This window comes from Ambystoma mexicanum, chromosome 1p, assembly GCF_040938575.1.
Source record: "Ambystoma mexicanum isolate Mex_15411 chromosome 1p, UKY_AmexF1_1, whole genome shotgun sequence".
Taxonomy (NCBI): Eukaryota; Metazoa; Chordata; class Amphibia; order Caudata; family Ambystomatidae; genus Ambystoma; species Ambystoma mexicanum.
This window is the reverse complement of record NC_090921.1, coordinates 201,112,017-201,124,562: the sequence shown is the minus strand read 5'-3', so window position 1 is coordinate 201,124,562 and position 12,546 is coordinate 201,112,017. Positions and strand designations below refer to the sequence as shown.

General features: G+C 43.6%; 1 protein-coding gene across 1 annotated transcript in view; it reads left to right on the top strand.

Annotated features, from left to right (window-relative positions):
- Nucleotides 1-1,301: 1,301 nt before the first annotated feature.
- Nucleotides 1,302-12,546, top strand: part of LOC138467905 (extracellular calcium-sensing receptor-like) — a 71,200-nt gene continuing 59,955 nt past the window's right edge. The window contains exons 1-3 of the mRNA XM_069608261.1: nt 1,302-1,549; nt 6,517-6,808; nt 9,486-10,316. Of these exons, the coding sequence (XP_069464362.1) occupies nt 1,302-1,549; nt 6,517-6,808; nt 9,486-10,316 (1,371 nt within the window). The remainder of the gene's footprint in view (nt 1,550-6,516; nt 6,809-9,485; nt 10,317-12,546) is intronic.

The window sequence follows — 12,546 nt, the reverse complement described above, 5'->3', positions numbered from 1 at the left end:
AACCTAGGACTAATTGTGATAATGGATTGTTTTCCGGATGTTGTGAATGGGTTAAGACACTATAGATTGGGAAGCGTTTGTTGTTGAGGAGAGGACAATCGGTTCCTTGGGAAGGCAGTTTACTTTGTAGTGTGGAGAAAGCATTTTATTGGTTTGTATTGTATTGTAATTGGTTATAACGCGCTTAATACCCACAGGTTTCTAATCGCGGACCTGGGGATCGAACCTGTGTTGCTCTGCATCGTCTTGCTTCCAAGGCGAGCGCATTCATGTTATCTTTCTGTACACGTACTGCATGCACATTGTGACACTTTCCAACGGCAGACACATTTGTAGCGACCAACGCGGCAGATGCAATGTGGTGTCGCAGCACCACTCTGCCCACGAGAGCCGCGCCGCGACACCACCTCATAACACAGCGGCGCCTTATTCTGGCGGGATCACTTAGAGAACGAGCAGCACCTGCTGTGAAGGAAGGGCAATTGCGTGGCCAAGCCGCCCCTCTTGGTAATTACCCTTTTCTTTCTCTAGGCGCTGACATGCCTTTCCTCATCACCCCAGGGAGCAAGGCTTCTATAAGAAGCCCTTCCTTCGGCACTGTCGCCTGCTCTGCGCGACCCAGAGGGCACCGAGAGTAACCCACACCATGGCCGCCATATGATGCGTAGATTTTTTTCAAGAAAGCTCCTCTCATAGCAATTCGTATTTTCAATGCTAATTTTCTGGACATGTTTTCAGCTTTCTGGACTAGATTGAACCGATTCGAGATTGGTAATGAGCGTAGAGTTTTTTTTTTGTATTTGGCAAGAGGAACAAACACATCCTTACTCTTCACAATACAAGTCTGTTAGTCAGTGGTTGATAGGAACACGCATATGGTAGATTAATTGATTAATTAAGGCACAGTAAATAATTATATAATGAGTTGCACAGTTCTTGCATCTTAATCGATTTTTTTTTTCATCCAGCCCATTCCACTGAAGGTAGTTGCATTCAGCAAACATTGGTGTAGACTGGTTGCAATCTTGACCTTCCCTTGTCTGCAGGGTGCAGGGAACTTTAATCTTGTAATACTTCCCTCTCAGCTACACACACTTCTGCATGCATGCAGCTGGTGTGGATGGTTTCCCCATACAAGATTTCTAAACCATTTCATTCAAACAAAGGAATGACTACGACGGATGTAGCACTGCTCTGTTTGATGTTTTCAAAAATAAATATTGCCCTACCAATAGAGGGCGCTGTGGCTAGACCGTGAGGAAGTTTTGCGCGACACACCTGCATTGCAGAGACTCAAGATCATGTCACAAAAGCATGCTGGAAAGCAACCTCTACATCCAAAGGCCATGCTGTACCTGGCTCTGGTCTTCTTCCGGCCGACGCCTACCGCACCGACCGTGGATCCAGCGTGCCAGCACCAGAGACCAGAGCTGGTCGGACTATCTGGGGATGGGCACATTGTGCTGGGTGGGGTCTTCACCGTCCACCATGATAGACAGTACCATGAAACCAACTTTAGAGAGAAACCTGCACCCATCACCTGCCAAAGGTACTGTGTACATTTTCGTTTCCCACTTTAGCAGGTGTACAGTAACATGCTGCGCCTTGATGCCCCAGGGCTGTAAGTGCGCTATACAAATGCAAATAAATAAATAAATGCTAACGAGAAAAAGTGCGTGTGCGCCTTAGCGTGTGTGTTTGTGTGTGTGTGTTAGTGATCATTTTTGAGGCTCCCATCTTTGGACAGTTTATGGAAAAAGCTGAAATACTTATGAAAAGGCACAATAAATTGCTCACATGTATTCAAGGTAGACAAGAGTCCTCTTGACAGAAACTTTGCACCATGTAAGTGTAATTTTGTATGCCATTGTTACTAGGGCAAAAAAGCGCTGGTACAAATGTGTATTCTTTCAATTAATGTTTGCACCAGTCCAAAGGCATCCCTAGTGCTCATAACATTCCAAATTAGTACTAGTCCAGTTACAAAAAATCATTGAAGAGTACAGGCCATAACGCGCTAACGTTGCACTGGTGAAAGTCCAATCAGCACTAGGGTAACAAGGCTCTTGTGCACCAAACATGCTCTTTCAGTGCATTCTTGCAACAGCCCAAAGTGCTACGAATAGAGCAAACACTTCTCTGGTGTAAAATGCATTGTTGTTAACGAGCGTTGTTTTGCTGTAGTGCTAAGAGCACTTACACTGGCACTACCTGTATGTAACCCAACGTGGTTAGTACTAATGCAACGTTTCTAGAAGGAGCTCCCCTCCAGATCTAAAAAGATATTCACAAGAAAAGCTATGAAGTCATGTTCGTTAAAAAAACGCATCTGAATGAGGGTGGACTTGGTAGAGTTGAAACTAAATATGGCTACGCTAGTGCTTACAAATGAGGCACAACCTCACATGTAGCTTCTTTTTATCCTACTCATTCCCGTTACTGGCAATTGAACTCCTGCGGTATTTTGAAAATACTTCATGCAGTACATTTTTTTCCACCCCTCCCTTTTATAAATGTTTTTTGTCTTACGAATGAAGATCTGCACATCATCTTCCCTTGTGCGACAAAAATAGGAGTGGAATCACAAAAGCAGTAAGAATGTGAGCTCAAACCACTACGTGCAAGTGGATGCACTGTGAGAACATGAGGCTTTGCACTCTTTCTCCACTAGCCAGCAGAAGTCTAAAGCACTGCTGTCCCGCATGCATTTCCAATTTCTAAATCTTCCTGCTCCTACTCTTTGAACTTTACAGCTTATCCAGAACAGGACTGCAAGACTTGTTCTTGGCCTCAAGCCCAGGAATCGTATCTCTCCAGCTCTGAAATCATTTCACTGGCTGCCGGTGGCTGCAAGGATCAAGTTCAAGACCCTCTGCATCGTCCACAAGGATTTCTGGGTCCTTGGTCCACTCTACCTCCAACTTTCTCTTCCAAATCATCTTCCTTCTCGAGCTCTCCGCTCATCCACCTCCAACTCTCTGCGCGTCAGACGCTTCTCCAAGCAGAGAGTTGGGGGGCATATCCGTCTCCTCTGCTGGGGACTGCCTCTGGAACAGCCTCCCTGCCTCTCTCAAACTTGAGCAGAACCACCTTCTAAAGACCTTCCTTTTCGCTTCTGCTTTCTCTCTTCATCTCCCCTGCTGATGCACCTGACTGCTCCGCGCACTGGTCACCCTCTGAACACGGGCCCAGGATCCTGCATGTCCAGTTGCCCTCGCACTGCAAGGGTCTGCATCTGCAACCCTACAGTCACTTCTCTCTGCAATCATGAGCCACGCGCTGGCTGCACATGTAAGTTAACTGCACTCCCCCCTTCCACTCCACCTGGCACTGCTCCCATTCCTTCTTCCCTGCACATAAGATCGTTATTTTGTCCTCCCCTTATTTCTCCCACCTTGTCTTGTTGTGCTTAGAAACACTTGTGTACAAGCACATTATAAATTCCACATCATATCATTTCCGTAACAGACATATTTTTTAAAATAGGTACAATCCCAGTTATGGGGTACAAGGGATGCAAAGAAACACTGCATACATATTATTCTTTTTTTACTGCATGCAGCATTTAATTACACAAATAGCAATATTACTGCCCCAGTGGCTTTAAAGTGCCCTAGTTCATGCTGTATCAGTAATCAGAGCATGCAGTATTCTTGGAGGCTCAGCTATCCATCCACACACTCTAGAATGCAGCTGCAGCTACAGCTATGGCAAATATGGTCAATTTGGTCACATAACTTTTTTGCACTGAAACATCAGACTTGCCTCAACACCTCTACCGTTAGAATACAGCATCAACCTATGACAAATCTAGTCTAGCTGGGTACATACACACATGCCTGACATCCTGGGCTGCATACTGGAGCCTAGCCAGCCCTCCTAAATCCTAATCCTGGCCAAATGCGCACGCACGCACACACACACACCCTCCCTTAAAGTCTACTCGTAGAACGTTGACAAGGATCTAGCGCTTTTGAGGCTCTTAGAACTAATTAAGAAAAATTATGTTTCCTCCATAAACTATACAGTTAATATCATACTTTTGTTCAACTTTCCTATGGAACAGGCAATTATTTGTATGCACTAAGATGGTTCCCAGAATAACTCACAGACAAAACAAAAAAAAACATATCCCGTGAACATGTAAAAAGTGGTAGGTACCTGTGACTTATTAATGCTCATTAAAAAGGCTAAATGTATCAGATGGAATTAGAGTTATACACGGTGTAAGAACAGTATCTAAGTTCCATCAATCCCACGGGCCACTATAATACGTCATTGTAGATGTGTAATTGTCAACCTTTTTCCATTGTAGAGTCCCTGTGATGGCATAAGATTGCATAGTAGCATAATTACAGCACCTACTTTCAGTTTAGCTCATGAGGAGGCATTCGCCCTACTGCATTTCACTCTTTAGAGACTGAAATGCTGAGCCAGTAATTAACTGTTTATTGACAATGGAACTGCTGTGTCCTGTGTGAAGAGAAATGGGAGTGGAAAGAAGTAACTTCCGAATGTTTGCGATCGTGGAAGGTGAAGGTGACCGCATAGAACTGTGCTCATTCGATTAGTTGAAATGGTAGCTGTTGTTAAAGTGGGTGCACTTTGCCATTTGGAAAGCAGATCATCAACCTAACACTGATAAATTGCATCAGCTGAGTATGGAAACATACCTAAGTGTTTTATGTATAGAGATATTTCACTGTGGTGATATATCGCACACCCATACACTTACCATACCCCACGCCATATCCCTCATCGGGTCGCTCCTCACACCAATTCCCGCTGACTCCTCACTGCACCCCAAACCATGACAAAACAGGAAACAATGGCCCCCTTAGAGAAAAGAACGCTACATTTCCTTTAAGATGGTTGACATACCCCACATACAAATTGAAATTGTACATGGTTTACTATTAATGAAGGGGAAATAGTCCACCTCAGAATTCAGAGTCACCTCAGAATTCAGAGTCACATGATAGACAACCCAAGCTTCCACATTGGACTCTGAACTCCTCAATGTAATATCTCACCATAGTTGATAGTCACCCATATACAATTCTTTAGTTTTGATATTCTGATTTTAAGATATGTTCAATTGAATGTAAAGGAGCACAAGCACATGCAATAGACTTTATTAGGCAGAGGCGTCTGAAAAATCATGGGTGAAAGGAATTGTATTGTTGAGTAACGGGAATGCTGTACATCTTCAACAAACAACTCCATTATGTTGAGTAATTTTGACATTAAATGAAGGTGATGATTGTGTGGCAAGAAGGGACAATATGGTCCCATTGAACATTTCCAAAGTCCTGCATGGGACTTACTAAAGAAAAAAGTAAAGGACAAAGAAGCTGCAGAGCCCATTCCTGACTTTTCAGAGATGTAAATTAGGCACAAGTGGAAAGGAATTAGACGTGTCATCCAAAATTGGCAATACCATTTGGCAGGGATATGGCTTCCCAGTCCCCATTCTACACACCTCTGAAACGAGAACAACACGCTCTTAAATGCACATTCTGTGCATGCCAGAATAAACATTTCTCGTCCTATCCAAACTAATATTTAGAAGGCATGTTAAAAGTTAGAATATCAAAAATGAAACCAGGATTTACCATTACCACCGTATTCCTTATGATGCCCTATAAATCATAAAGTGGAAAACTAGTCATGCTTGAGTAATGTCCATTAGCACATGGAAATCGTTATTGACCTCCTCCAAGTCCATCAGAATGTGTAGCATGCAGTCCATAACTACTGGTATTGACTGTATTCCTGGCATTCTGACTTCAGATGCAACCAAGGAATCAAAAGAAAGCATATTTCCGCTTTAAAAAAAACAAACAAAAAAACAGCTGTGGATTTTCCCAACCTGATTTCTTTCAACAAGAAACTCAAACCGAACTTAACGAACCAACCTTAATGCACGGTGAGAGCTGCCACACATACTAACCCTTTCACCTTTTTAAGGAAAACCTGGTCACTTTAACATTGCACATAAAAACAAAAAACTCCTGTGAAAACTATTAGTTTCACCAAATTAACGATTAAAATGTTTACCTATAAAAAGTGCTTAAGGACTTAAATATCACAAAATAAACCACATTTAATTTAATAATACGTTTTGTATGTTTCACTTCCTATTAAAGTAATGTGTTTCACTTCAACAACACAACTCTACAACCTTTATTTGTATTACCACAATGTGCTATAGACCTTGGAAAGAGTCGTTATCACTTGGTATAATGACCCATCACCAACCTATAGCCCTCAGTTACCTCTTGGGCCATAACTTGGTGGCTGATCATTATCGTGTGATAACAGCCCTTCCTTTAGTCTGTAAGGCTATATTATCAATTGGATCATCTACCACTAGTATGTGACAGAGTTGACGATCAGCATCGGTGCACATGTTAGTGCTTCTAGAATGGGTGGACAGAGACAGTTCATTCAGTTTAAACATCACAACACGTTTTCTTGTGTTCTTAAATGTACCACCATTTTTGTATATTGTAGGTTTGGATTCCAGAATTACCAGTGGCTCCAGGCCATAGTATTTGCCATCGAAGAGATCAACAAGAACCCCAATATCTTACCCAATGTCACCCTGGGATTCTGGATCTATGACTCCTGCACTATAATACAGCGGGCACTGGAGGGCACCTTGCAAATACTAACCGGGAAAGGTGTGCCAATCCCAAACTACCGGTGCAAGGGGAATGTCCCTCTGGCAGGCGTCATTGGCGAGGCTGTGTCCTCGTGTTCCATCACCATGGCGAGACTACTGGGCTTATACAGGTACCCCCAGGTAAGACTGGACACAAAGCTGCCATACCCTATTCTGACAGTGAAGAACAAGAACGTAGATATGGGTAAGCATATCAACGATCAAGCAAAATGTGTCTTTTATAATCACATTACCTGAATATCGTCCAAAAATATGGCATAGTTTTATATTTATTTATTTAGGTATTCGTTAAGCATAACACACCACTGTGTGCAAAGAGGTGGCAGATACACATGGGGTGAATGACACAAAGGACACTACACATTCTTTTAAGCTTTATAGACCCGCCCGGGGGCCGTACCAGGAGTCATGGCCCCTGACAACCAAGTTAAAGGCCTGAATTTAGCAAAGCCATTTAACAAGGCATACAGGATGATATCTCTTCATATGGCCAATTGTTGGGGGCTAACAAGCAATCATAAACAGTGTTGCGCCTAATAGTAGCTTAGGGTGTACCAGAACTGCTGGTCACTAGTAATGCTGTGTTCTGAATGATCTGTGGGCTATATAACAATTCCTCAAGCTATACAGGTTCTTACAGCCTGCAACTTTTCTAATGACAAAACTCATAATACATCCAAAGGGTTAATATATTCCTCTTGTCTCTGTGTGCAGACTGAGAGCCTGCAAGATATTTATTTATTTTAATTTTATTGTTTGCTTGTTAGGCTCTTATACAATAAGAAAATACTATTTCAAAGTGCCCACAGGGCTGGAAGGGAGCAAGGGTGGGAGAATACATTAAAACACACTGGCCCTCATTACGACCCTGGCGGAGAGGGGCTTACGCCAGCGTAATGCATGGCGTACCTCTCCGCCAGATTACGACTTTCCGTAGGGCCATGGTGATTTTTACGCCCGTATTTTCCGGGCGGAAAAATCCATGGCGCTACGGTACCTCTTGTTAATTACGCCACCGTAATCTACGGTGGCGTAATTAACGCCTTCCCCACTCCCATTATACCCTATGGGGCAAAAATGGGAATGGGGAAGGGTAAATGGGGATTGGGGACTAACTGCCCCGCCAAGGTCGGAATGGGGCGGTGAGTCCGCCAACCCCCATGGCGGAGTTGGCAGCTCTGCGCCATGGACCATGGTGCAAATTGCACCATGGTCCTCCGCCAGGGTCGTAATGAGGCCCACTGGGCCTCATTACGACCCTGGCGTTAAGAGTTTACCGGCGCCGTAAAAGGTGTCGGCGCCGTTAAACCCTTAACGCCTGAATACGAGGTCCCTTTGCGGGACCCAACCTTAACGGCTGGTTTTTCCAGCCGTTAAAGTAGGGTGCCGCAAAGGGACCTTGGTGCTAAGTACGGTGCCGTAATTTGCGGCACCGTACTTAGCGCCTTCCCCATTCCCATTGAGCCCTATGGGGCAAAAAAGGAAATGGGGAAGGGCCCATGGTGAATGGGGAATTACCGCCCCGCCAACCTTGGAATGGGGCGGTAATTCCGCCGTTCACCATGACGGACCCCGGCATGGACCATGGTGCTAATAGCACCATGGTTTAGCGCCGGGGTCGTAATGAGGCCCTCTATATTTAAGAGCACTAGGGGGAAAAAAATAAAAGGGGCGTACCCGCTATGGCTTGGGAGTATTCAGAACGTGCAAGTGCAGTATGCAGAAGAGAGTTGAAGGACGGTATGAAGTTTACACCTAAAGAAATAGAATTTACTTTTTAAAAAAACGTTGTGACTTTCAGTCTCACAGAGACAACAGGATGGATGGTAAACACACTGATTCTCTTTCAAATATTCTGCATGATTTGACATGTCTTGCTGTTGCCGTCGTAGCCCACAAATCATACATGTTTGCCACTTCAACCTCTTTACACAAGATTGGATTATCTTGGACAAGATTGGCATTTTCAAGGGTGACTCTGCCGGTATGCGGTGGCTACCCCTCCTGAGAAAGGATGGTACCATTTTCATCTGATGTTTACTTTTTTCCGGATGATTTATTCACACTAGTTGTGGCTTAGTCTGCAATTACTGTAATATCTTCTAAATCATAGAGCTTATCAAAGTGACGTCCTATCACGCTTGACCCTAATAATGGGACAGTGTACACTTTTTTCAAACATTCCTAGGTTAAGTGACACTCAAGGTTGCAGCATGTCCCGGGAAGATAGCTCAGTGGCAACGTGCTTGCCTTGGAAGCAAGACGACATGAAGTAACACAGGTTCGATCCCTAAGACCGCGATAAATACGCAACTAAGACAAAAAAAAACAATTACGCATCTAAAAAACAAACAATTCCTGTAACAGCACTTCCATGTCTGCAGGGATGTGTGAGCACTTTAAAAATGCAAAATAAATAAATAAATGTACATTAATAGCATGGGCAAGAGGCTGCATAGCAGTAACATAAGACCTCCTTAGTTTTCAAAGGTCTCTAGTTAGAATGGTTATATGGTTCCAGAAGCAGCAAAAAAGAGATGGTAATTGATGACCTGCTTAAATGATGCCCCATCTACAAATAGTATACGAGTTTTGATTGAAAAAGCAAAATCCCTGCTCTAAATCATATGGAGAATATTTCTCATATTTCTATGCTCATTGTTCTTGAATGACGTGTCATGGAGCAGCATATCACGTGTATCTTCTGAATAGCTGCACACCTAGTTTATGAGCCATCTACATGTCCTTCTTCTTCAAGAAGCAACACAGTATAACATCTATGACTTGTTTTTGACAGATCAGTTATGTGTCATCAAGTCCAATCCTGAGTGACCGACTGCAGTTCCCATCCTTTTTCCGTACCATCCCCAGTGATGACTTCCAGTCCCGAGGGTTGGCTCAGCTTCTGATACACTTTGGATGGACCTGGATTGGTCTTTTGGCAGACGACGATGACTATGGCCAACAAGGCATCCAATTATTAAAGCACGAGCTGACAAGCGCTGGGGCTTGTGTTGCCTTCTCTGAGAACATCATGCTCAGCCGGGCTGACAGAAATGCCTTCCGCATCATCCCAGTGATAAAAGGCTCAACAGCCAATGTGATCGTCATCTTCTCCAGTGAAGCAGGATTGACTCCTTTGATGGAAGAAATGGTGAGGCAGAATGTGACCGGAAAGACCTGGATTGCCAGTGAAGCTTGGTCTACATCAAGCTTGTTATCCATGGAACGCTATTGGGATATCCTGGCTGGAACCATAGGCTTTGCCATCCACAGTGGAGAGATGCCAGGGTTTGAGGCACATCTCACAAGCATCAACCCATCAAAGTATCCTAACGATGATTTCACCCTGAGGTTCTGGGAAGAGGCATTTGGGTGCAAATGGAATGATCTTCAAAATGGCCTTGACGTATCGCATAATGGAACCATACTTTGCACAGGGGTAGAGCAGATTGGCACTCTTAGAACCAGCTACAATGACGTAACCAATTTAAGAGCTACATACAATGTCTACAATGCAGTTTATGCCATTGCAATGGCCTTGCATGACTTAAATTTCTGCAGGGGGGGACATGATCCATTCCAGCATGGAGTCTGCTCAGATGTGATGGATTTTCAACCATGGCAGGTAAGAAGGACATTTATTCACATTTCATTGATCTTATATATAAGGCAGTGGGTATCTTGCAAACAACTTTGCAATCTCTCCTCACACTCCTGTACGTTTACCTTTGTTTCTAACTTATGGATACATTCGTATTTGCTCCACCTGCTCCCTGCTCGAGCCGCAGGAGTTTTATACTTTCTGAATCGACTATATTTTCTTTAACAGGAAGGCTGACAGCCCCCAGAAGGGGGCATTTGTATGTTGTAGCCTATATCTCTTCTACGGCGTTAATGTTTAAATCCTCAAGTCCCTCTTCATTCTGACAATGGTCCAAATCCACAACATTCTAGTGGCACATTTTTGTAGTTTCTCCAGTCTCTGTACGCTACAATGTTATTGGGGAGATAGCAACTATAGAACACAAAACAACACTCTAGATAAGGTCTGCATGTTGATTGCCGCCATCATGTATTCACACATGCACAAACACCCATTCATCTCTTGTGAAAACCCAAGGAAAGTAATCATCACACTACAGCAGGGAATCAAATATGCCATCAAAATTTATTTTCTGGATTCTTTTAAAAATACACTTTGGGAAAATCAAGTTGGCTGTAGACCCAAGTTACATATTGGGAAAACAACCTATATAGGAAGTGGAACCATAGTATGCTGGGGCATGAACTCAAGTAAGATTAAGGACCCCGAGCACGGGCTTAACTCTGTCCTTATAAATATAAGCGGTAAGATCAACACAACGGCAGAAGAGTAAGCAGCAATTGTAAGTAGTTGACGAGGTAAGAGCTGGGTTTAATGTTTCTGGGCAAAGAGCCAAGCTTTCACTTTAGTTCTGAAGGTCCAGAAACATGGCTGTAGGGAGGGAGTGCCAACGCTACGCTGCTAACACAGGGTAGCTGGACCCTCCGGCAGTTTTCAGTATGTACTTAGGGATGCTGAAGCAGAGTGACTACCTAGATTGAGCAGGGTCAGGTTACACTGAAATCACATTACTAGCAAGAGCCGGGACAGCACTCCAGCTTGTTGATTGATCCCTAGGCTCAATTGGATCCTATCCATCAGTGTCTGGCTGGGTCTTTATGTTCTCACTAAGAATCAGAGCATTTGGAAGCCCTGTGTAGCAGTGTTTGTAAGCGAGCGGTGAGCCAGAGACAGTATGTAGGAGTGCATGGCATTCCACAGACTTCCTTTTGGAGCCCCCCTGCTTGGGAGGAATTTACTCTTCAGCCATTTCACTGTCTGTGGATGGCCATCTAGCCAGGGTGTGGAAGCCCTGGCTTTTTTTTCATTTGTTTTAATTGTATAAGCCCTCAAAATGTATTAGTGAGAATTAACAAAATCAAAATGAAATGCCGAAATTGGGTTTGATGCTGGCAGTCATCACACCGAAGTGCAGAGAATGGCGATGGCTCTTACATCCTGAAGCACCAGAAGCATATGGAAGCTGCTGGGTGAGGCAAACAGGAATGCAAGCAATAAGATTACCAATCCCATAAGTGAGACTCAATGGTGGCAACATTTAGAGGCCTATTCTGCTCATGATCAAATAGAAAATGTACTTCTTTGTAAGAACAATACATTTAGAAATATGCCTCGAATTAAAAAGGGTGATATAATAAGTAAAACTGGAAGGCTAAAAGCATCAAAAGCCCCGGGCCGGATGGTATAGCCTCTATAGTACTAAAGAGCGACCCTGAATCATGGCCTGAAATCTTAGAGATCCTATTTTACTTAGGTCATATGCACAGGCAGAATCCTGTGATCTTAGCAAACAGCGATTCTGATGCCAGTCTATAAAAAAGAAGACCATACAATACCTGGTAATGATAGACTATTGCCTATGTTAGACATGATGGGTAAAATATTCATCTGATTTATTCGTTACAAACTCCAGAAATGGTCTGAGGTGGTAGGATTATTAGGTAGGTTTCAAACAGGAATCAGATCGTGGTCATCTACTGCTCACACTTTGAGGCTTATGGATTTATTGAGGGAAAGAGAAATGACACAAAAACAAATCCAGGCCTGTGCACTCTTTTCAACGATCTCCAAGCAGCCTTCGACTCAGTAAGTAGAGAAAAACTATGGCTGAAACTCGAGGTCCATGTATGCCCAAATTACATCATGCACTTTTTGAAGGAATTCCACAAGGACAATACGCTGCAGATAGCTCAGGGGCAACGAGCTTGCCTTAGAAGAAAGACGACTCGGAGCAACACAGGTTCGATCTCTG